This window comes from Diplotaxodon limnothrissa, linkage group LG19, assembly GCF_057381915.1.
Source record: "Diplotaxodon limnothrissa isolate DT_005_m linkage group LG19, D_limnothrissa_male_GT1.1, whole genome shotgun sequence".
NCBI classification, from domain to species: Eukaryota; Metazoa; Chordata; class Actinopteri; order Cichliformes; family Cichlidae; genus Diplotaxodon; species Diplotaxodon limnothrissa.
Window position 1 is genome coordinate 23,601,942 of NC_140614.1, and position 26,395 is coordinate 23,628,336.

The 26,395-nt window shown below is 38.1% G+C and overlaps 2 protein-coding genes and 2 pseudogenes across 2 annotated transcripts in view; 1 reads left to right on the top strand and 3 right to left on the bottom strand.

The window, feature by feature from the left end:
• LOC146612227 (immunoglobulin lambda-1 light chain-like) overlaps positions 1 to 26,395 on the top strand; it is a 111,340-nt gene that overhangs the window by 39,612 nt on the left and 45,333 nt on the right. Inside the window, exon 4 of the mRNA XM_085342479.1 lies at positions 12,196 to 12,203. Within this exon, the coding sequence (XP_085198605.1) occupies positions 12,196 to 12,203 (8 nt within the window). The remainder of the gene's footprint in view (positions 1 to 12,195; positions 12,204 to 26,395) is intronic.
• Positions 1,637 to 3,350, bottom strand: LOC146612232 (Ig lambda chain C region pseudogene; annotated as a pseudogene).
• On the bottom strand, positions 6,706 to 8,380 carry LOC146612233 (immunoglobulin lambda constant 2 pseudogene; annotated as a pseudogene).
• The window catches only part of LOC146612234 (immunoglobulin lambda-1 light chain-like), a 54,881-nt gene continuing 43,741 nt past the window's right edge, over positions 15,256 to 26,395 (bottom strand). The window contains exons 3-6 of the mRNA XM_085343511.1: positions 22,456 to 22,497; positions 21,497 to 21,815; positions 16,245 to 16,330; positions 15,256 to 15,604 (exon numbers count right to left, since the gene is read on the bottom strand). Coding sequence (XP_085199637.1) covers positions 15,282 to 15,604; positions 16,245 to 16,330; positions 21,497 to 21,815; positions 22,456 to 22,497 — 770 coding nt within the window. The 3' untranslated portion in view covers positions 15,256 to 15,281. The remainder of the gene's footprint in view (positions 15,605 to 16,244; positions 16,331 to 21,496; positions 21,816 to 22,455; positions 22,498 to 26,395) is intronic.

Sequence of the window (26,395 nt, forward strand, 5' to 3'; positions counted from 1 at the left end):
GTGATGTGGTTCTGTTATATTCTCTGTTATGTTGTACTTTACATCACACTGTCATTTTAACAAAGTAACATATTTTAATTTCCAGGATCAGATGCCAGTTCATCTGTGACTCAGTCTCCTGTGTTTAAAGCTGCTGCTGTGGGACAGACGGTCTCTCTGAGCTGTACAGCCAGTAAAGGAGTTGATAATGATCTCAGCTGGTATCTACAGAAACCTGGACAGCCTCCCAAACTGCTGTTTTACAAAATCAGCAGCCGTGAATCTGGTACTCCGAGTCATTTCAGCAGCAGTGGATCTGAGCCTGAGTTCACTTTGACAATCAATGGAGTTCAGGCTGCAGATGCAGGAGATTACTACTGTATGGGAGCATATACAGGCCCAGAGTTCACACAGTGATACAGAGTCGTACAAAAACCTCCCTCAGTTACTATTTGCAGTGTTGCAGCTGTGAGCTTCTGATACAGACTCTGACATGCATCACTGGTTCACTGAGTCCACTTTCAGAGGTGGAAACTAAAATATGTATTCATTCCTGATCACATCATTAAGAAGATTTTAAATTAAGTAACACTGTTTAGAATCTGCAACATATTATGCTTATCTCACTACATTTTGTATTACTTCTAATTTGCTGTGGATAATAAGGTAATATGAAAATAATTTTGTTTATACAGTACATTTTAAATCACAAAGTTATAGGGTGCTTCACATTTTAAATAAAATCAAATTATAAGAAATACTTTTTTATATCACAGCATACATAAATACATATTTAAAACTAATTGGTGACAACAAGGTCAAAATTAAACCGCCACATGATCAGGATAACGAAAACTAGCAAAAATTGCAGAAAAATGTATTTGGTTAATTTTATTAATTTGATTAGTAAAATTTTAATATTAATTCTACAGTTTGCCAGAAGGCCACGAAGGGAAGCAAGAGAACATGTGTTGTTCTTTGATGATACTTTGAGTCAGATTTTTGCAGTATTAATTCCTTGAGAAAACCAGACTGGATGGGCTTAGAGGCTCAAAATCCAAGTCTTAGTCAAAAAACTTGCACAGAAAATTCATCTAGTCATCAAAACCAAATATTGAACCCAGACCCTGTACACAGTTTTTAACTTAATCAGCTACTTTGATTTGAACTAAACAATGATTGCATTCCATACATGAAAATGTTGTTTGTATTTGTTTTTTCAGTTTCCTACCACAGGGTTGGAATCAGGTGTTAAAGTTGGATTTGGGAGGTGGAAAGTTCAGCTGTAGCAGGGCAGCAGCGACTTTACATTTTGCAACATATAAGACCATATTACATTCGTGATGGAAAATTTTCCAACTCTTCACCAGTATAAAGCTGGATTTTAGTTGGTATCTTTATCTTTTGTTTCAAAGGTCAACAGCAATCGCTGACTTTGCACACAAATAAGCCTTTAAAAGCTTCTCCCCAAGAACAAAACAAAAGTGATTTTTCTTAAGCTGTGATTTTATTTTGTGATTTTTACTTTTATTACACCCTTTTTTAAAGTCGACATGGATAATATTAGCTGATAAACTTAGCATGCACATCATTAGAAAGTCAAATGTTTGCAGAAATATCGCAACAGCAGAAACATGTAGCTTCATCAAAATATAAAACACATCATATGCAGACAGGAAGTGTTGCTGAAGCTCTACTCTGAGCAGTGGTCAGGGTCCAGGCTTTGAATGACGGGGCTCTGTCCACTCAGGCTGGCCTCACAGCTCACTGAGCCCGCCTTCTTCCACTGGTCTGCAGAGAGGCTCAGGGTGCTGCTCCAGCTGTAGCGGCCATCTGTCCCCAAGACCTCCAGGCTGGTTGAAACCCCTGAGGATGTGCTGGTGCTCCCCACCTTCCAGCCCAGCTTCCAGTTTGAGGGGAAGCCCCCGGTGGCCAAACACACCACAGTGGCACTACTCTGTTTGTCTTCCTCTTTGGAGGGAGGGAGGACAGTGAGGGTGGGCCTCACCACACCCGCTGGAGGAGAAAAGGTTGAAGATAACCGAAAAAAGAGATACAAATGTACAAACATAGGAATAAATATATATTTAGTGATTACTGATCAAACCTTTATTATTTCATGATGTTTTACAGTTAATAACTTGACCCTGTGATAATTTTCTTATTTGAAACTGACAAAGCTAAAGCACTCATGAGAATACAGTTAAAACTTCACATCTGTTTCTTTCACTTCCTTTAAACTTCATTTAAAATTGATCAACCATGAACACAAAATTGATCTAAATATACTGAGTTAATTTCTTTTTTCTAATATAAGTCGACAAAACATAATTCAATATTTGTTTTTATTTTATAATTCATGAGTAAAAATACATTTTAAATCAAAGTCAGCTAAAACGTCATTATCACAGATTTTATTATTGTAACCGGATAATATTTAAAGTGAAATGAACCCAAAAAACCATCAAAATTTGTTTTCTGTAAGTTCAGTTCCTTAAAAGACTGAATGAATATTGATTTAAGAAAAGTTTCTTTCAAAATGTTGCCATGACATTAATAATAATCATTGAATTTAATCAAAGTTCTGTTTAATAGATTGATTTAAATGCTTAATAAATACTATGTTTATCAAAAATTACGAATTTCTGGTACTTACAGCCAACGATGAGTTTGGTTCCTCCACCAAAAGTCCTCCACAGTGATACAAACTCATTAAGTGGCCGTACAAAAACCTCCTGCACTCTGAACAAACCTCTAACCACTGAAAATGAACCTTTTTTTCAAGTAAAACATCACAGTACACCTGATTAAATGCAGAAGATGATTTGACTAAAGTGACTTAAAATTATTTAATGAATTTAAATCATAATTGTCATTACTGTATTTTGAGTATTAAGAACTGAACGACAAAACGGAATTTTCACATTACACATATAAATTTTTTAAAACACACAAAACACTGTTTAAAACAGCAACGAGAAATACCTCAAAAAAGCATGAATTGTGAAACTATGACAATATACTTAAGAACGTTATACAGGTATATTGTATTTATGATATCAAAATCAAAAATGAGCATACAGACCAGAGTGCCATTTTAATCCAGGTGTTAAAAATACGTAAATATGTTTCCAAATATGTTTTTCTCTATGGCATAAAATTATTAATGGTATTAATTCAATCAATTATTCTTCTGACTTTGTGCCTACGTTGCCTTCAGTGTGTTGAGAGCAGAGAAATGATTTCCATAGAGAGGAGGCTTTGCATCATCAGCTGATCCTCCAGAGAACTGAGAAGGTTTATAGTCCTGTGACTTCAACACTGCAGGACTCACATCTGTCAGTCAACACAGCAGAAAGCACAACCACCATGACTCTCATCACCATCCTCATCTGGACGCTGACCTGCTGCTGTTTTACAGGTTCATTCACTCAGCAACATTTCAAACATGATGTGCTGCTTTTTCTCTCATTGATTTCTGCTGATAAATGAATGATTTGTTTTTGTCTGCAGGAAGCAGCGGTCAGGTGACTGTGACTCAACCTCCAGTAGTGACATTTACTCCTGGAAACACTGTCACTCTGACCTGTAGGACCAGCCAAGCTGTTTACAGATTTGATGATGGTGATGATGCTATGTACTGGTATCAGCAGAAATCTGGACAGGCTCCAAAGCTCCTAATAGAATATGCAAAAACGCTTCAGTCAGGAACACCAACTCGATTTAGTGGCAGTGGAAGCAGCTCTGACTTCTCTATGACCATCAGTGGAGTTCATGCTGAAGATGCAGCAGTTTACTACTGTCAGAGTTACCATGAAATAAACAGTGCTGATGTGTTCACACAGTGATTTGTAGTCGTACAAAAACCTCCCTCAGTCAGACTGCAGAGACACTGAGCTGTTACAGCAGGAACTGACTGCAGCTGCTGAAGAGGAAGAAACTCTGACACAGACCAGTGAACACAGTAACCTCACCAAGCACTAAAAACTCATCTACACTTCTTTTGGGGAATTCTGAAATATTCACTCTCTTTTATCATCTTCAATACCCTTTACCAACATAGAGCAGAGCAGCTATCTGAACGCTGCTCCAACAGAGGTCGATCATCTTGTTAATAATTTTGCCTCCTCACTAAGTATGACTCTGGTTACTGTAGCTCATGTGAAAAAGAGATCCTCAAATCAAAAGTACTTGACTCTGTGGTATAACTCTCAAACACGCACCTTAAAGCAGATAACTTATAAGCTGGAGACAAAATGGCGTAAAACAAAGTTAGAAGATCATCTTTTTGCTTTAGTTTGCTGCATTATAAGAAAGCCCTCTGTAAAGCTAGAACATCTTTCTATTCATCACTGATTAAAGAAAATAAGAACAACCCAAGGTTTCTCTTCAGCACTGTAGCCAGGCTGACAAAAAATCAGAGCTCTTTTGACTCAACCGTTCCTTTAATGTTAACTAGAAATGACTTCATGAACTTCTTCACAAATAAAATTTGAACCATTAGAGAAAAAATACTCATAATTGTCTCACAGATGTAACATTATCTACAGCAACTTTCAGTGCCATTAATATTCATATAGAGTCTTTTTCTCCAGTTGGTCTTTCTGAGTTAACTTCAGTAACTGCTTCCTCAAACCATCAACGTGTCTTTTAGACCCCATTCCTACAAGACTGCGCAAAGAAGTCCTGCCATTAATTAATGCTTCAATCTTAAACATGATCAACCTGTCTCTAGTAATCGGCTATGTACCACAGACCTTCAAGCTGGCAGTAGTTAAACAGTTACTTAAAAAGCCTTCTCTTGACCCAGCAGTCTTAGCTAATTAGTCTTAGCTTTCTTTCATGTCAAACATTCTTGAAAGAGTAGTTGTCAAACAGCTAACAGATCATCTGCAGAGGAATGGTTTATTTGAAGAGTTTCAGTCATGTTTCAGAGCTCATCACAGCACAGAAACAGAATCTGCTTATAGCCTCCAGTGTTGGGGAGTAACGGAATACATGTACCGGCAACGAAGAACAGAGGTAACCACGCACTAAATATACACACAAGGTAACAAGAAAATGGCAGACAGGAGGGAGACACAGCTGAACCTAATTAGACAAGACAACAGTGAAGCAAAACCCAAAACACTGAACACTGGACATGGGTGTTTTAAAAGAGGTAAAAGAGGAAATACAAGACAGAAAGTCACAATTCCCAGAATAAAACTTAAAACAAAAACAGAAAACACTGGGTCGCAGTGTAACTGCTGAAGCTCTATTCTGAGCAGTGGTCAGGGTCAAGTGATGTTTCCAGTAACTCAGGTTATAATGTTTGGCTTTCTGAGTCAAGGTGAGAGTTTTTTTATTTGTTTGTTTTTAATTCTGTTTGTGCTGCTCATCTTTCTCTGATTTAACCTGATACATTTTCTGTTGTTTTTTCCTCAAGATTCACATCATTTTAGTCCTCATTTCAAAGTCATTTGCCAAAAGTTTTCTAACTCTGTTAAGCCAAGCCTGTAAGGGACTGTGACTGTGAGCTTCTGATACAGACTCTGACATGCATCATTGGTTCACTGAGTCCACTTTCAGAGGTGGAAACTAAAATATGTATTCATTCCTGATCACATCATTAAGAAGATTTTAAATTAAGTAACACTGTTTAGAATCTGCAACATATTATGCTTATCTCACTACATTTTGTATTACTTCTAATTTGCTGTTGATAATAAGGTAATATGAAAATAATTTTGTTTATACAGTACATTTTAAATCACAAAGTTATAGGGTGCTTCACATTTTAAATAAAATCAAATTATAAGAAATACTTTTTTATATCACAGCATACATAAATACATATTTAAAACTAATTGGTGACAACAAGGTCAAAATTAAACCGCCACATGATCGGGATAACGAAAACTAGCAAAAATTGCAGAAAAATGTATTTGGTTAATTTTATTAATTTGATTAGTAAAATTTTAATATTAATTCTACAGTTTGCCAGAAGGCCACGAAGGGAAGCAAGAGAACATGTGTTGTTCTTTGATGATACTTTGAGTCAGATTTTTGCAGTATTAATTCCTTGAGAAAACCAGACTGGATGGGCTTAGAGGCTCAAAATCCAAGTCTTAGTCAAAAAACTTGCACAGAAAATTCATCTAGTCATCAAAACCAAATATTGAACCCAGACCCTGTACACAGTTTTTAACTTAATCAGCTACTTTGATTTGAACTTAACAATGATTGCATTCCATACATGAACATGTTGTTTGTATTTGTTTTTTCAGTTTCCTACCAGAGGGTTGGAATCAGGTGTTAAAGTTGGATTTGGGAGGTGGAAAGTTCAGCTGTAGCAGGGCAGCAGCGACTTTACATTTTGCAACATATAAGACCATATTACATTCGTGATGGAAAATTTTCCAACTCTTCACCAGTATAAAGCTGGATTTTAGTTGGTATCTTTATCTTTTGTTTCAAAGGTCAACAGCAATCGCTGACTTTGCACACAAATAAGCCTTTAAAAGCTTCTCCCCAAGAACAAAACAAAAGTGATTTTTCTTAAGCTGTGATTTTATTTTGTGATTTTTACTTTTATTACACCCTTTTTTAAAGTCGACATGGATAATATTAGCTGATAAACTTAGCATGCACATCATTAGAAAGTCAAATGTTTGCAGAAATATCGCAACAGCAGAAACATATAAAACACATCATATGCAGACAGGAAGTGTTGCTGAAGCTCTACTATGAGCAGTGGTCAGGGTCCAGGGTTTGAGTGACGGGGCTCTGTCCACTCAGACTGGCCTCACAGCTCACTGAGCCCGCCTTCTTCCACTGGTCTGCGGAGAGGCTCAGGGTGCTGCTCCAGCTGTAGCGGCCGTCTGTCCCCAAGACTTCCAGGCTGGTTGAAACCCCTGAGGATGTGCTGGTGCTCCCCACCTTCCAGCCCAAATTCCAGTTTGAGGGGAAGCCCCCGGTGGCCAAACACACCACAGTGGCACTACTCTGTTTGTCTTCCTCTTTGGATGGAGGGAGGACTGTGAGGGTGGGTCTCACCACACCCGCTGGAGGAGAAAAGGTTGAAGAGAACCAAAAAAAGAGATACAAATGTACAAACATAGGAATAAATATATATTTAGTGATTATTGATCAAACCTTTATTATTTCATGATGTTTTACAGTTAATAACTTGACCCTGTGATAATTTTCTTATTTGAAACTGACAAAGCTAAAGCACTCATGAGAATACAGTTAAAACTTCACATCTGTTTCTTTCACTTCCTTTAAACTTCATTTAAAATTGATCAACCATGAACACAAAATTGATCTAAATATACTGAGTTAATTTCCTTTTTCTAATATAAGTCGACAAAACATAATTCAATATTTGTTTTTATTTTATAATTCCTGAGTAAAAATACATTTTAAATCAAAGTCAGCTAAAACGTCACTATCACAGATTTTATTATTGTAACCGGATAATATTTAAAGTGAAATGAACCCAAAAAACCATCAAAATTTGTTTTCTGTAAGTTCAGTTCCTTAAAAGACTGAATGAATATTGATTTAAGAAAAGTTTCTTTCAAAATGTTGCCATGACATTAATAATAATCACTGAATTTAATTAAAGTTCTGTTTAATAGATTGATTTAAATGCTTAATAAATACTATGTTTATCAAAAATTACGAATTTCTGGTACTTACAGCCAACGATGAGTTTGGTTCCTCCACCAAAAGTGTTCCACAGTGATACAAACTGATTAAGTGGCCGTACAAAAACCTCCTGCACTCTGAACAAACCTCTAACCACTGAAAATGAACCTTTTTTTCAAGTAAAACATCACAGTACACCTGATTAAATGCAGAAGATGATTTGACTAAAGTGACTTAAAATTATTTAATGAATTTAAATCATAATTGTCATTACTGTATTTTGAGTATTAAGAACTGAACGACAAAACGGAATTTTCACATTACACATATAAATTTTTTAAAACACACAAAACACTGTTTAAAACAGCAACCAGAAATGCCTCAAAAAAGCATGAATTGTGAAACTATGACAATATACTTAAGAACGTTATACAGGTATATTGTATTTATGATATCAAAATCAAAAATGAGCATACAGACCAGAGTGCCATTTTAATCCAGGTGTTAAAAATACGTAAATATGTTTCCAAATATGTTTTTCTCTATGGCATAAAATTATTAATGGTATTAATTCAATCAATTATTCTTCTGACTTTGTGCCTACGTTGCCTTCAGTGTGTTGAGAGCAGAGAAATCATTTCCATAGAGAGGAGGCTTTGCATCATCAGCTGATCCTCCAGAGAACTGAGAAGGTTTATAGTCCTGTGACTTCAACACTGCAGGACTCACATCTGTCAGTCAACACAGCAGAAAGCACAACCACCATGACTCTCATCACCATCCTCATCTGGACGCTGACCTGCTGCTGTTTTACAGGTTCATTCACTCAGCAACATTTCAAACATGATGTGCTGCTTTTTCTCTCATTGATTTCTGCTGACAAATGAATGATTTGTTTTTGTCTGCAGGAAGCAGCGGTCAAGTGACTGTGACTCAACCTCCAGTAGTGACATTTACTCCTGGAAACACTGTCACTCTGACCTGTAGGACCAGCCAAGCTGTTTACAGATTTGATGATGGTGATGATGCTATGTACTGGTATCAGCAGAAATCTGGACAGGCTCCAAAGCTCCTAATAAAATATGCAAAAACGCTTCAGTCAGGAACACCAACTCGATTTAGTGGCAGTGGAAGCAGCTCTGACTTCTCTATGACCATCAGTGGAGTTCATGCTGAAGATGCAGCAGTTTACTACTGTCAGAGTTACCATGAAATAAACAGTGCTGATGTGTTCACACAGTAATTTGTAGTCGTACAAAAACCTCCCTCAGTCAGACTGCAGAGACACTGAGCTGTTACAGCAGGAACTGACTGCAGCTGCTGAAGAGGAAGAAACTCTGACACAGACCAGTGAACACAGTAACCTCACCAAGCACTAAAAACTCATCTACACTTCTTTTGGGGAATTCTGAAATATTCACTCTCTTTTATCATCTTCAATACCCTTTACCAACATAGAGCAGAGCAGCTACCTGAACACTGCTCCAACAGAGGTCGATCATCTTGTTAATAATTTTGCCTCCTCACTAAGTATGACTCTGGTTACTGTAGCTCATGTGAAAAAGAGATCCTCAAATCAAAAGTACTTGACTCTGTGGTATAACTCTCAAACACGCACCTTAAAGCAGATAACTTATAAGCTGGAGACAAAATGGCGTAAAACAAAGTTAGAAGATCATCTTTTTGCTTTAGTTTGCTGCATTATAAGAAAGCCCTCTGTAAAGCTAGAACATCTTTCTATTCATCACTGATTAAAGAAAATAAGAACAACCCAAGGTTTCTCTTCAGCACTGTAGCCATGCTGACAAAAAATCAGAGCTCTTTTGACTCAACCGTTCCTTTAATGTTAACTAGAAATGACTTCATGAACTTCTTCACAAATAAAATTTGAACCATTAGAGAAAAAATACTCATAATCGTCTCACAGATGTAACATTATCTACAGCAACTTTCAGTGCCATTAATATTCATATAGAGTCTTTTTCTCCAGTTGGTCTTTCTGAGTTAACTTCAGTAACTGCTTCCTCAAACCATCAACGTGTCTTTTAGACCCCATTCCTACAAGACTGCGCAAAGAAGTCCTGCCATTAATTAATGCTTCAATCTTAAACATGATCAACCTGTCTCTAGTAATCGGCTATGTACCACAGGCCTTCAAGCTGGCAGTAGTTAAACAGTTACTTAAAAAGCCTTCTCTTGACCCAGCAGTCTTAGCTAATTAGTCTTAGCTTTCTTTCATGTCAAACATTCTTGAAAGAGTAGTTGTCAAACAGCTAACAGATCATCTGCAGAGGAATGGCTTATTTGAAGAGTTTCAGTCATGTTTCAGAGCTCATCACAGCACAGAAACAGAATCTGCTTATAGCCTCCAGTGTTGGGGAGTGTTACAGGAAAAATGATTCTATGTTTCTTTACCTTCTTTTAAATGTACAAAGATGCCCTTTGTCTATGGTTAGATTAGTTTAGAATTATCCTTTTAGACTTTCCCAGCAGACATATTGTTTTGGGACATATTGTTTTAGATTGTTTTATCTCTCACAGCTTTCTCCCAGCTCTCTGCTGACGAGACTAGCGCCACATATGGAGTTGTTTATTTTATCTGTTTATTATTTTTCTTATCCTGTTCTCACTGTCTTTTCTATAAAAAGTGCCAAGCCTCTGTTCACGACGTGAGTTGTTCTCAGCAGCTCACCCGTGTACACGTTTAGCAAAGAAAGTAACTTTGTCTCATTGTGTCTTTATTTCTCCTGGGTTTTTTACAGAGTTTTCCCCCAACAGGGAGTAACGGAATACATGTACCGGCAACGAAGAACAGAGGTAACCACGCACTAAATATACACACAAAAGTAACAAGAAAATGGCAGACAGGAGGGAGACACAGCTGAACCTAATTAGACAAGACAACAGTGATGTAAACCCAAAACACTGAACACTGGACGTGGGTGTTTTAAAAGAGGTAAAAGAGGAAATACAAGACAGAAAGCCACAATTCCCAGAATAAAACTTAAAACAAAAACAGAAAACACTGGGTCGCAGTGTAACTGCTGAAGCTCTACTCTGAGCAGTGGTCAGGGTCAAGTGATGTTTCCAGTAACTCAGGTTATAATGTTTGGCTTTCTGAGTCAAGGTGAGAGTTTTTTTATTTGTTTGTTTTTAATTCTGTTTGTGCTGCTCATCTTTCTCTGATTTAACCTGATACATTTTCTGTTGTTTTTTCCTCAAGATTCACATCATTTTAGTCCTCATTTCAAAGTCATTTGCCAAAAGTTTTCTAACTCTGTTAAGCCAAGCCTGTAAGGGACTGTGACCGTCAGCACCACAGGGAGTTGCTGGACTTAGTACCTTTAGAAACCTGGACAGCCTTCCAAACTCAGGAACTCCATCTTGACTCCAAGGCAGTAGGTCTGGTTCTCAGTACACTTTATCCATCAGTGATCTTCAGGCAGTAGATGCTGCAGATTATTACTGTGGGTTACCATGGTAGTGAAGTGTTTACACAATGATTCATGGCTGCATAAAAAATTTCTTCACTTTGGCTGAAGGCTGCGGGTGTAGAGTTTTCAACTGCAATGAGAATAACTAGTCTCTCTCTCTCTCTCTCTCACACACACACGCACGCACGCACACACACACACACACACACACACACACACACAAACAGGTATTTGTTTGTAGGTTCTGTTTTGAATGCTTGCTGCGCTTCACTGATCCTAAACCAGTTTAAGAAGAACCACCGGGAAACATCTGTGCAGAGTCTCTGACAGTGAGATTTATCATAATGATGATGATGTTACTGACTTCACTGCTCATCACAATCATGCTCAGACTTCAAGGTGATGAGTGATGTGGTTCTGTTATATTCTCTGTTATGTTGTACTTTACATCACACTGTCATTTTAACAAAGTAACATATTTTAATTTCCAGGATCAGATGCCAGTTCATCTGTGACTCAGTCTCCTGTGTTTACAGTTTTTTACAGACGCTAGGACACATTTCGCAATACTTAGGTCACGTTTGCAAAACTCCTCACACAGTGAGCACAACAGAAGTCTATGTGGGCTAAACTGAGGACCAGTTATCATTGTTTTGGCACAAAATGCATTCAATGACTACATCTCTCAAATTTCATGAATCATCTTCTCACTCAGACACAACAACTGCCAAAAACCTTTGTACGTACAGGACATTTTGCATGTGCTTACATACTGTTTTCAAAACTGTTAAACTCATGGTCAAAACAATAACACAATGCAAAACTTGAAAAGACAGCAAAATCCAACAGCAATATTTTATTGAAACATATTTTCACTCTAAAAATGCAGTTTAACCAGCCACAGCTGATTCTCATTGTAGATGAACATCTACACGGGTGTTACTCCTTCACTTTTTCAACTCCTTCAATTCTGGCAGCCAGAAGATTCTTTCCTAGGTGTATTGCCCTAGATGACATAAGATGTGATGTGGATGAGAACCTGTGGCCAAATGGAGGAGACCGAGTAGATTAGCATTACTATTGTATGTGTATCAGTGGATGGTGTGTATACAAATCCTTGTATTTTGGGATTACTGGTGGTGGTCAGAGGGCCCGGTGGCGCCAGTGTCCGGCAGCCTCGCCTCTGTCAGTGCGCCCCAGGGTGGCTGTGGCTACAATGTAGCTGCCATCACCAGTGTGTGAATGTGTGCGTGAATGGGTGGATGACTGAATGTAGTGTGAAGCGCTTTGGGGTCCTTAGGGACTAGACAAGCGCTATACAAATGCAGGCCATTTACTTAGTGCAAAAACATAAAAATACATAAACAAATATTAACGAATTCTGCATGATGTCTGATTCATTCCAGTAACATATATTGAAATCATAAACAGAGATGTGTCCTTGTTTTACACAGGAAAACACTATGTAATGCTACATGTTGTTAGTGTTTTTTAGGTCATTGTTTTGTGGGTGACAAAGTGTGTTTGTCGGCTGTCAACCTTTGCTAGTGTTCTGGAGGAATGTGTTTATTTGAGACCTGAATGAAGTGTTTTGGTAGTTGTAGTGCATTTTGAATGTGAAATGAACTGCTTTGCCAAGCTGAGGGTCAGTTAGGAGAATTGTGTGAAGAGTTTTGCAAAAGTGACCTAAGTATTGAGAAATGTGTCCTAGCGTCTGTAAAAAACTGTAAAGCTGCTGCTTTGGGGGAGACGGTCTCTCTGAGCTGTACAGCCGGTAAAGGAGTTGATGATGATCTCAGCTGGTATCTACAGAAACCTGGACAGCCTCCCAAACTGCTGTTTTACGGAATCAGCAGCCGTGAATATGGTACTCCGAGTCATTTCAGCAGCAGTGGATCTGAGCCTGAGTTCACTTTGACAATCAATGGAGTTCAGGCTGCAGATGCAGGAGATTACTACTGTATGGGACTGTATGACGGCCCAGAGTTCACACAGTGATACAGAGTCGTACAAAAACCTCCCTCAGTTACTATTTGCAGTGTTGCAGCTGTGAGCTTCTGATACAGACTCTGACATGCATCACTGGTTCACTGAGTCCACTTTCAGAGATGGAAACTAAAATATGTATTCATTCCTGATCACATCATTAAGAAGATTTTAAATTAAGTAACACTGTTTAGAATCTGCAACATATTATGCTTATCTCACTACATTTTGTATTACTTCTAATTTGCTGTGGATAATAAGGTAATATGAAAATAATTTTGTTCATACAATACATTTTACAGTTTTTTCTGATTGCTTAAGCACATGTTATGTAACTATTGGCTAATTTAGCAAAACTCTACACACAAATAAAACAACCTGTCACCCAATTATCCAAACATTTTAGTTCCCTTGCAAAAGCAAACACAGCTAGATTAACTCTTCACACCTTTGTAAAAATGGTGTTTCCGTATCAAACAGTACACACAAGCCATCATCTACTAAGCACACAATGCGCCAACTGCACACCGATGGTATGAATACAAAACACATCTGGCGTTTGCCTTCCCTGTGCACAAGGTAGGCTATGTCAGTTTGAGCTCATACTTCTGTCATAGATCCATAAGCATGGAGGGATCCAAACTTCAAGTACTGGTGTTTATTCAAACACATCAAAACAAACACAAGTGTTTATTTCCAAGTATAGGATTATTTGCAATTGCCATAATGACTATATGGGTTACGTGGTCTGCAGTGAACATGCTTCCTCTGCCCCCTCCTCGTCTTCCTCTTGCTCCTCCTTGTCCTTGTCGTCCTCTTCATCCTACTTCTTCACCTCCACGTCCTCTTCCTCGGCCTCCTCTACTTCTCACTCTTTCTGCTCCCACCATTGTACTCCGCACACACAGCTTACCTGTATTATAGTGCTTAGGCTGATTGCAAAGTGAACGAATTATCTAAGAAAGTTTTCACATGTGAAAGTGTGCCAGACAGTTGGCAAATTAGTGTTAATGATAGCCATACATGTGTATACTTTTGCTAGGAGTGTGTTGGAAATTTGGAAATTGAGTGTTGTGCAGTGAATTGTGCCTACAGTCTTGCAAAGTGTGTGTTACAAAATTGCAAACTGAGTGCAAAGCAGTTTTTGTGCTTTTAGTTTTGCACACTCAGTGAGTGGTTTTGCTATACGTCTGACTAGTTTTAGAAATTGTGCTACAGGAATCACAGTTAGTGTTTAGGCATTCGGTAAAAACTGTAAATCACAAAGTTATAGGGTGCTTCACATTTTAAATAAAATCAAATTATAAGAAATACTTTTTTATATCACAGCATACATAAATACATATTTAAAACTAATTGGTGACAACAAAGGTCAAAATTAAACCGCCACATGATCGGGATAACGAAAACTAGCAAAAATTGCAGAAAAATGTATTTAGTTAATTTTATTAATTTGATTAGTAAAATTTTAATATTAATTCTACAGTTTGCCAGAAGGCCACGAAGGGAAGCAAGAGAACATGTGTTGTTCTTTGATGATACTTTGAGTCAGATTTTTGCAGTATTAATTCCTTGAGAAAACCAGACTGGATGGGCTTAGAGGCTCAAAATCCAAGTCTTAGTCAAAAAACTTGCACAGAAAATTCATCTAGTCATCAAAACCAAATATTGAACCCAGACCCTGTACACAGTTTTTAACTTAATCAGCTACTTTGATTTGAACTTAACAATGATTGCATTCCATACATGAACATGTTGTTTGTATTTGTTTTTTCAGTTTCCTACCACAGGGTTGGAATCAGGTGTTAAAGTTGGATTTGGGAGGTGGAAAGTTCAGCTGTAGCAGGGCAGCAGCGACTTTACATTTTGCAACATATAAGACCATATTACATTCGTGATGGAAAATTTTCCAACTCTTCACCAGTATAAAGCTGGATTTTAGTTGGTATCTTTATCTTTTGTTTCAAAGGTCAACAGCAATCGCTGACTTTGCACACAAATAAGCCTTTAAAAGCTTCTCCCCAAGAACAAAACAAAAGTGATTTTTCTTAAGCTGTGATTTTATTTTGTGATTTTTACTTTTATTACACCCTTTTTTAAAGTCAACATGGATAATATTAGCTGATAAACTTAGCATGCACATCATTAGAAAGTCAAATGTTTGCAGAAATATCGCAACAGCAGAAACATGTAGCTTCATCAAAATATAAAACACATCATATGCAGACAGGAAGTGTTGCTGAAGCTCTACTCTGAGCAGTGGTCAGGGTCCAGGGTTTGAGTGACGGGGCTCTGTCCACTCAGACTGGCCTCACAGCTCACTGAGCCCGCCTTCTTCCACTGGTCTGCAGAGAGGCTCAGGGTGCTGCTCCAGCTGTAGCGGCCGTCTGTCCCCAAGACCTCCAGGCTGGTTGAAACCCCTGAGGATGTGCTGGTGCTCCCCACCTTCCAGCCCAAATTCCAGTTTGAGGGGAAGCCCCCGGTGGCCAAACACACCACAGTGGCACTACTCTGTTTGTCTTCCTCTTTGGATGGAGGGAGGACAGTGAGGGTGGGCCTCACCACACCCGCTGGAGGAGAAAAGGTTGAAGATAACCGAAAAAAGAGATACAAATGTACAAACATAGGAATAAATATATATTTAGTGATTATTGATCAAACCTTTATTATTTCATGATGTTTTACAGTTAATAACTTGACCCTGTGATAATTTTCTTATTTGAAACTGACAAAGCTAAAGCACTCATGAGAATACAGTTAAAACTTCACATCTGTTTCTTTCACTTCCTTTAAACTTCATTTGAAATTGATCAACCATGAACACAAAATTGATCTAAATATACTGAGTTAATTTCTTTTTTCTAACATAAGTCGACAAAACATAATTCAATATTTGTTTTTATTTTATAATTCCTGAGTAAAAATACATTTTAAATCAAAGTCAGCTAAAACGTCACTATCACAGATTTTATTATTGTAACCGGATAATATTTAAAGTGAAATGAACCCAAAAAACCATCAAAATTTGTTTTCTGTAAGTTCAGTTCCTTAAAAGACCGAATGAATATTGATTTTAGAAAAGTTTATTCCAAACTGTTGCCATGACATTAATAATAATCACTGAATTTAATCAAAGTTCTGTTTAATAGATTGATTTAAATGCTTAATAAATACTATGTTTATCAAAAATTATGAATTTCTGGTACTTACAGCCAACGATGAGTTTGGTTCCTCCACCAAAAGTGTTCCACAGTGATACAAACTGATTAAGTGGCCGTACAAAAACCTCCTGCACTCTGAACAAACCTCTAACCACTGAAAATGAACCTTTTTTTCAAGTAAAACATCACAGTACACCTGATTAAATGCAGAAGACGATTTGACTAAAGTGACTTAAAATTATTTAATGAATTTAAATCATAATTGTCATTACTGTATTTTGAGTATTAAGAACTGAACGACAAAACGGAATTTTCACATTACACATATAAATTTTTTAAAACACACAAAACACTGTTTAAAACAGCAACCAGAAATGCCTCAAAAAAGCATGAATTGTGAAACTATGACAATATACTTAAGAACGTTATACAGGTATATTGTATTTATGATATCAAAATCAAAAATGAGCATACAGACCAGAGTGCCATTTTAATCCAGGTGTTAAAAATACGTAAATATGTTTCCAAATATGTTTTTCTCTATGGCATAAAATTATTAATGGTATTAATTCAATCAATTATTCTTCTGACTTTGTGCCTACGTTGCCCTCAGTGTGTTGAGAGCAGAGAAATCATTTCCATAGAGAGGAGGCTTTGCATCATCAGCTGATCCTCCAGAGAACTGAGAAGGTTTATAGTCCTGTGACTTCAACACTGCAGGACTCACATCTGTCAGTCAACACAGCAGAAAGCACAACCACCATGACTCTCATCACCATCCTCATCTGGACGCTGACCTGCTGCTGTTTTACAGGTTCATTCACTCAGCAACATTTCAAACATGATGTGCTGCTTTTTCTCTCATTGATTTCTGCTGATAAATGAATGATTTGTTTTTGTCTGCAGGATGCAGCGGTCAGGTGACTGTGACTCAACCTCCAGTACTGACATCTGCTCCTGGATCCACTGTCACTCTGACCTGTAGGACCAGCCAAGATGTTTACAGAGATTCTGATGATGATGATGCTATGTACTGGTATCAACAGAAATCTGGACAGACTCCAAAGCTCCTAATAAAATATGTAAAAACGCTTCAGTCAGGAACACCAACTCGATTTAGTGGCAGTGGAAGCAGCTCTGACTTCTCTATGACCATCAGTGGAGTTCAGACTGAAGATGCAGCAGTTTACTACTGTCAGAGTGCCCATGAAATAAACAGTGCTTATGTGTTCACACAGTGATTTGTACTCGTACAAAAACCTCCCTCAGTCAGACTGCAGAGACACTGAGCTGTTACAGCAGGAACTGACTGCAGCTGCTGAAGAGGAAGAAACTCTGACACAGACCACTGAACACAGAGCTGACAGTAACCTCACCAAGCACTAAATACTCATCTACACTTCTTTTGGGGAATTCTGAAATATTCACTCCCTTTTATCATTTTCAATGCCCTGTACCAACATAGAGCAGAGCAGCTACCTGAACACTGCTCCAACAGAGGTCGATCATCTTGTTAATAATTTTGCCTCCTCACTAAGTATGACTCTGGTTACTGTAGCTCATGTGAAAAAGAGATCCTCAAATCAAAAGTACTTGACTCTGTGGTATAACTCTCAAACACGCACCTTAAAGCAGATAACTTATAAGCTGGAAACAAAATGGCGTAAAACAAAGTTAGAAGATCATCTTTTTGCTTTAGTTTGCTGCATTATAAGAAAGCCCTCTGTAAAGCTAGAACATCTTTCTATTCATCACTGATTAAAGAAAATAAGAACAACCCAAGGTTTCTCTTCAGCACTGTAGCCAGGCTGACAAAAAATCAGAGCGCTGTTGACTCAACCGTTCCTTTAATGTTAACTAGTAATGACTTCATGAACTTCTTCACAAATAAAATTTGAACCATTAGAGAGAGAAAATACTCATAATCGTCTCACAGATGTAATATTATCTACAGCAACTTTCAGTGCCATTAATATTCATATAGAGTCTTTTTCTCCAGTTGGTCTTTCTGAGTTAACTTCAGTAACTGCTTCCTCAAATCATCAACATGTCTTTTAGACCCCATTCCTACAAGACTGCGCAAAGAAGTCCTGCCATTAATTAATGCTTCAATCTTAAACATGATCAACCTGTCTCTAGTAATCGGCTATGTACCACAGGCCTTCAATCTGGCAGTAGTTAAACAGTTACTTAAAAAGCCTTCTCTTGACCCAGCAGTCTTTGCCAGTTAGTCTTAGCTTTCTTTCATGTCAAACATTCTTGAAAGAGTAGTTGTCAAACAGCTAACAGATCATCTGCAGAGGAATGGCTTATTTGAAGAGTTTCAGTCATGTTTCAGAGCTCATCACAGCACAGAAACAGAATCTGCTTATAGCCTCCAGTGTTGGGGAGTAACGGAATACATGTAACGGCAACGAAGAACAGAGATAACCACGCACTAAATATAATAATAATAATGATAATGGATTGGATTTATATAGCGCTTTTCAAGGCACCCAAAGCGCTTTACAATGCCACTATTCATTCACTCTCGCATTCACACACTGGTGGAGGCAAGCTACGGTTTGTATACACACAAAAGTAACAAGAAAATGGCAGACAGGAGGGAGACACAGCTGAACCTAATTAGACAAGACAACAGTGATGCAAAACCCAAAACACTGAACACTGGACGTGGGTGTTTTAAAAGAGGTAAAAGAGGAAATACAAGACAGAAAGCCACAATTCCCAGAATAAAACTTAAAACAAAAACAGAAAACACTGGGTTGCAGTGTAACTGCTGAAGCTCTACTCTGAGCAGTGGTCAGGGTCAAGTGATGTTTCCAGTAACTCAGGTTATAATGTTTGGCTTTCTGAGTCAGGATGAGAGTTGTTTTATTTGTTTGTTTTTAATTCTGTTTGTGCTGTTCATGTTTCTCTGATTTAACCTGATACATTTTCTGTTGTTTTTTCCTCAAGATTCACATCATTTTAGTCCTCATTTCAAAGTCATTTGCCAAAAGTTTTCTAACTCTGTTAAGCCAAGCCTGTAAGGGACTGTGACCGTCAGCACCACAGGGAGTTGCTGGACTTAGTACCTTTAGAAACCTGGACAGCCTCCCAAACTCAGGAACTCCATCTTGACTCCAAGGCAGTAGATCTGGTTCTCAGTACACTTTATCCATCAGTGATCTTCAGGCAGTAGATGCTGCAGATTATTACTGTGGGTTACCATGGTAGTGAAGTGTTTACACAATGATTCATGGCTGCATAAAAAATTTCTTCACTTTGGCTGAAGGCTGCAGGTGTAGAGTTTTTTAACTGCAATGAGAATAACTAGTCTCTCTCTCTCTCTCTCTCTCACACACACACACATGCACACGCACACATGCACACACGCACACGCACACACACACACACGCACACACACACACACACACACACACACACACACACAAACAGGTATTTGTTTGTAGGTTCTGTTTTGAATGCTTGCTGCGCTTCACTGATCCTAAACCAGTTTAAGAAGAACCAGCGGGAAACATCTGTGCAGAGTCTCTGACAGTGAGATTTTTCATAATGATGATGATGTTACTGACTTCACTGCTGATCACAATCATGCTCAGACTTCAAGGTGATGAGTGATGTGGTTCTGTTATATTCTCTGTTATGTTGTACTTTACATCACACTGTCATTTTAACAAAGTAACATATTTTAATTTCCAGGATCAGATGCCAGTTCATCTGTGACTCAGTCTCCTGTGTTTAAAGCTGCTGCTTTGGGGGAGACGGTCTCTCTGAGCTGTACAGCCAGTAAAGGAGTTGACAATGATCTCAGCTGGTATCTACAGAAACCTGGACAGCCTCCCAAACTGCTGTTTTACCAAATCAGCAGCCGTGAATCTGATACTCCGAGTCATTTCAGCAGCAGTGGATCTGAGCCTGAGTTCACTCTCACAATCAATGGAGTTCAGGCTGCAGATGCAGGAGATTACTACTGTATGGGAGCATATGTAGGACAGCGCACACAGTGTTACAGAGTCGTACAAAAACCTCCCTCAGTTACTATTTGCAGTGTTGCAGCTGTGAGCTTCTGATACAGACTCTGACATGCATCACTGGTTCACTGAGTCCACTTTCAGAGGTGGAAACTAAAATATGTATTCATTCCTGATCACATCATTAAGAAGATTTTAAATTAAGTAACACTGTTTAGAATCTGCAACATATTATGCTTATCTCACTACATTTTGTATTACTTCTAATTTGCTGTGGATAATAAGGTAATATGAAAATAATTTTGTTTATACAGTACATTTTAAATCACAAAGTTATAGGGTGCTTCACATTTTAAATAAAATCAAATTATAAGAAATACTTTTTTATATCACAGCATACATAAATACATATTTAAAACTAATTGGTGACAACAAGGTCAAAATTAAACCGCCACATGATCGGGATAACGAAAACTAGCAAAAATTGCAGAAAAATGTATTTGGTTAATTTTATTAATTTGATTAGTAAAATTTTAATATTAATTCTACAGTTTGCCAGAAGGCCACGAAGGGAAGCAAGAGAACATGTGTTGTTCTTTGATGATACTTTGAGTCAGATTTTTGCAGTATTAATTCCTTGAGAAAACCAGACTGGATTGGCTTAGAGGCTCAAAATCCAAGTCTTAGTCAAAAAACTTGCACAGAAAATTCATCTAGTCATCAAAACCAAATATTGAACCCAGACCCTGTACACAGTTTTTAACTTAATCAGCTACTTTGATTTGAACTAAACAATGATTGCATTCCATACATGAAAATGTTGTTTGTATTTGTTTTTTCAGTTTCCTACCACAGGGTTGGAATCAGGTGTTAAAGTTGGATTTGGGAGGTTGAAAGTTCAGCTGTAGCAGGGCAGCAGCGACTTTACATTTTGCAACATATAAGACCATATTACATTCGTGATGGAAAATATTCCAACTCTTCACCAGTATAAAGCTGGATTTTAGTTGGTATCTTTGTATCTTTATCTTTTGTTTCAAAGGTCAACAGCAATCGCTGACTTTGCACACAAATAAGCCTTTAAAAGCTTCTCCCCAAGAACAAAACAAAAGTGATTTTTCTTAAGCTGTGATTTTATTTTGTGATTTTTACTTTTATTACACCCTTTTTTAAAGTCGACATGGATAATATTAGCTGATAAACTTAGCATGCACATCATTAGAAAGTCAAATGTTTGCAGAAATATCGCAACAGCAGAAACATGTAGCTTCATCAAACTATAAAACACATCATATGCAGACAGGAAGTGTTGCTGAAGCTCTACTCTGAGCAGTGGTCAGGGTCCAGGCTTTGAATGACGGGACTCTGTCCACTCAGGCTGGCCTCACAGCTCACTGAGCCCGCCTTCTTCCACTGGTCTGCAGAGAGGCTCAGGGTGCTGCTCCAGCTGTAGCGGCCATCTGTCCCCAAGACCTCCAGGCTGGTTGAAACCCCTGAGGATGTGCTGGTGCTCCCCACCTTCCAGCCCAGCTTCCAGTTTGAGGGGAAGCCCCCAGTGGCCAAACACACCACAGTGGCACTACTCTGTTTGTCTTCCTCTTTGGAGGGAGGGAGGACAGTGAGGGTGGGCCTCACCACACCCGCTGGAGGAGAAAAGGTTGAAGATAACCGAAAAAAGAGATACAAATGTACAAACATAGGAATAAATATATATTTAGTGATTATTGATCAAACCTTTATTATTTCATGATGTTTTACAGTTAATAACTTGACCCTGTGATAATTTTCTTATTTGAAACTGACAAAGCTAAAGCACTCATGAGAATACAGTTAAAACTTCACATCTGTTTCTTTCACTTCCTTTAAACTTCATTTGAAATTGATCAACCATGAACACAAAATTGATCTAAATATACTGAGTTAATTTCTTTTTTCTAACATAAGTCGACAAAACATAATTCAATATTTGTTTTTATTTTATAATTCATGAGTAAAAATACATTTTAAATCAAAGTCAGCTAAAACGTCATTATCACAGATTTTATTATTGTAACCGGATAATATTTAAAGTGAAATGAACCCAAAAAACCATCAAAATTTGTTTTCTGTAAGTTCAGTTCCTTAAAAGACTGAATGAATATTGATTTAAGAAAAGTTTCTTTCAAAATGTTGCCATGACATTAATAATAATCATTGAATTTAATCAAAGTTCTGTTTAATAGATTGATTTAAATGCTTAATAAATACTATGTTTATCAAAAATTACGAATTTCTGGTACTTACAGCCAACGATGAGTTTGGTTCCTCCACCAAAAGTCCACCACAGTGATACAAACTCATTAAGTGGCCGTACAAAAACCTCCTGCACTCTGAACAAACCTCTAACCACTGAAAATGAACCTTTTTTTCAAGTAAAACATCACAGTACACCTGATTAAATGCAGAAGATGATTTGACTAAAGTGACTTAAAATTATTTAATGAATTTAAATCATAATTGTCATTACTGTATTTTGAGTATTAAGAACTGAACGACAAAACGGAATTTTCACATTACACATATAAATTTTTTAAAACACACAAAACACTGTTTAAAACAGCAACCAGAAATGCCTCAAAAAAGCATGAATTGTGAAACTATGACAATATACTTAAGAACGTTATACAGGTATATTGTATTTATGATATCAAAATCAAAAATGAGCATACAGACCAGAGTGCCATTTTAATCCAGGTGTTAAAAATACGTAAATATGTTTCCAAATATGTTTTTCTCTATGGCATAAAATTATTAATGGTATTAATTCAATCAATTATTCTTCTGACTTTGTGCCTACGTTGCCTTCAGTGTGTTGAGAGCAGAGAAATCATTTCCATAGAGAGGAGGCTTTGCATCATCAGCTGATCCTCCAGAGAACTGAGAAGGTTTATAGTCCTGTGACTTCAACACTGCAGGACTCACATCTGTCAGTCAACACAGCAGAAAGCACAACCACCATGACTCTCATCACCATCCTCATCTGGACGCTGACCTGCTGCTGTTTTACAGGTTCATTCACTCAGCAACATTTCAAACATGATGTGCTGCTTTTTCTCTCATTGATTTCTGCTGATAAATGAATGATTTGTTTTTGTCTGCAGGATGCAGCGGTCAGGTGACTGTGACTCAACCTCCAGTAGTGACATCTACTCCTGGAAACACTGTCACTCTGACCTGTAGGACCAGCCAAGCTGTTTACAGATTTGATGATGGTGATGATGCTATGTACTGGTATCAGCAGAAATCTGGACAGACTCCAAAGCTCCTAATAAAATATGCAAAAACGCTTCAGTCAGGAACACCAACTCGATTTAGTGGCAGTGGAAGCAGCTCTGACTTCTCTATGACCATCAGTGGAGTTCATGCTGAAGATGCAGCAGTTTACTACTGTCAGAGTTACCATGAAATAAACAGTGCTTATGTGTTCACACAGTAATTTGTAGTCGTACAAAAACCTCCCTCAGTCAGACTGCAGAGACACTGAGCTGTTACAGCAGGAACTGACTGCAGCTGCTGAAGAGGAAGAAACTCTGACACAGACCAGTGAACACAGTAACCTCACCAAGCACTAAATACTCATCTACACTTCTTTTGGGGAATTCTGAAATATTCACTCTCTTTTATCATCTTCAATGCCCTTTACCAACATAGAGCAGAGCAGCTATCTGAACGCTGCTCCAACAGAGGTCGATCATCTTGTTAATAATTTTGCCTCCTCACTAAGTATGACTCTGGTTACTGTAGCTCATGTGAAAAAGAGATCCTCAAATCAAAAGTACTTGACTCTGTGGTATAACTCTCAAACACGCACCTTAAAGCAGATAACTTATAAGCTGGAGACAAAATGGCATAAAACAAAGTTAGAAGATCATCTTTTTGCTTTAGTTTGCTGCATTATAAGAAAGCCCTCTGTAAAGCTAGAACATCTTTCTATTCATCACTGATTAAAGAAAATAAGAACAACCCAAGGTTTCTCTTCAGCACTGTAGCCAGGCTGACAAAAAATCAGAGCTCTTTTGACTCAACCGTTCCTTTAATGTTAACTAGAAATGACTTCATGAACTTCTTCACAAATAAAATTTGAACCATTAGAGAAAAAATACTCATAATTGTCTCACAGATGTAACATTATCTACAGCAACTTTCAGTGCCATTAATATTCATATAGAGTCTTTTTCTCCAGTTGGTCTTTCTGAGTTAACTTCAGTAACTGCTTCCTCAAACCATCAACGTGTCTTTTAGACCCCATTCCTACAAGACTGCGCAAAGAAGTCCTGCCATTAATTAATGCTTCAATCTTAAACATGATCAACCTGTCTCTAGTAATCGGCTATGTACCACAGACCTTCAAGCTGGCAGTAGTTAAACAGTTACTTAAAAAGCCTTCTCTTGACCCAGCAGTCTTAGCTAATTAGTCTTAGCTTTCTTTCATGTCAAACATTCTTGAAAGAGTAGTTGTCAAACAGCTAACAGATCATCTGCAGAGGAATGGCTTATTTGAAGAGTTTCAGTCATGTTTCAGAGCTCATCACAGCACAGAAACAGAATCTGCTTATAGCCTCCAGTGTTGGGGAGTAACGGAATACATGTACCGGCAACGAAGAACAGAGGTAACCACGCACTAAATATACACACAAAAGTAACAAGAAAATGGCAGACAGGAGGGAGACACAGCTGAACCTAATTAGACAAGACAACAGTGATGCAAAACCCAAAACACTGAACACTGGACGTGGGTGTTTTAAAAGAGGTAAAAGAGGAAATACAAGACAGAAAGTCACAATTCCCAGAATAAAACTTAAAACAAAAACAGAAAACACTGGGTCGCAGTGTAACTGCTGAAGCTCTACTCTGAGCAGTGGTCAGGTTCAAGTGATGTTTCCAGTAACTCAGGTTATAATGTTTGGCTTTCTGAGTCAAGGTGAGAGTTTTTTTATTTGTTTGTTTTTAATTCTGTTTGTGCTGCTCATGTTTCTCTGATTTAACCTGATACATTTTCTGTTGTTTTTTCCTCAAGATTCACATCATTTTAGTCCTCATTTCAAAGTCATTTGCCAAAAGTTTTCTAACTCTGTTAAGCCAAGCCTGTAAGGGACTGTGACCGTCAGCACCACAGGGAGTTGCTGGACTTAGTACCTTTAGAAACCTGGACAGCCTCCCAAACTCAGGAACTCCATCTTGACTCCAAGGCAGTAGGTCTGGTTCTCAGTACACTTTATCCACCAGTGATCTTCAGGCAGTAGATGCTGCAGATTATTACTGTGGGTTACCATGGTAGTGAAGTGTTTACACAATGATTCATGGCTGCATAAAAAATTTCTTCACTTTGGCTGAAGGCTGCGGGTGTAGAGTTTTCAACTGCAATGAGAATAACTAGTCTCTCTCTCTCTCTCTCTCTCTCTCTCTCTCTCTCACACACACACACACACACGCACACACACACACACACACACACACACACACACAGGTATTTGTTTGTAGGTTCTGCTTTGAATGCTTGCTGCGCTTCACTGATCCTAAACCAGTTTAAGAAGAACCAGCGGGAAACATCTGTGCAGAGTCTCTGACAGTGAGATTTATCATAATGATGATGATGTTACTGACTTCACTGCTGATCACAATCATGCTCAGACTTCAAGGTGATGAGTGATGTGGTTCTGTTATATTCTCTGTTATGTTGTACTTTACATCACACTGTCATTTTAACAAAGTAACATATTTTAATTTCCAGGATCAGATGCCAGTTCATCTGTGACTCAGTCTCCTGTGTTTAAAGCTGCTGCTTTGGGGGAGACGGTCTCTCTGAGCTGTACAGCCAGTAAAGGAGTTGATGATGATCTCAGCTGGTATCTACAGAAACCTGGACAGCCTCCCAAACTGCTGTTTTACAAAATCAGCAGCCGTGAATCTGGTACTCCGAGTCATTTCAGCAGCAGTGGAGCTGAGCCTGAGTTCACTTTGACAATCAATGGAGTTCAGGCTGCAGATGCAGGAGATTACTACTGTGTGGGACTGTATGACGGCCCAGTGTTCACACAGTGATACAGAGTCGTACAAAAACCTCCCTCAGTTACTATTTGCAGTGTTGCAGCTGTGAGCTTCTGATACAGACTCTGACATGCATCACTGGTTCACTGAGTCCACTTTCAGAGGTGGAAACTAAAATATGTATTCATTCCTGATC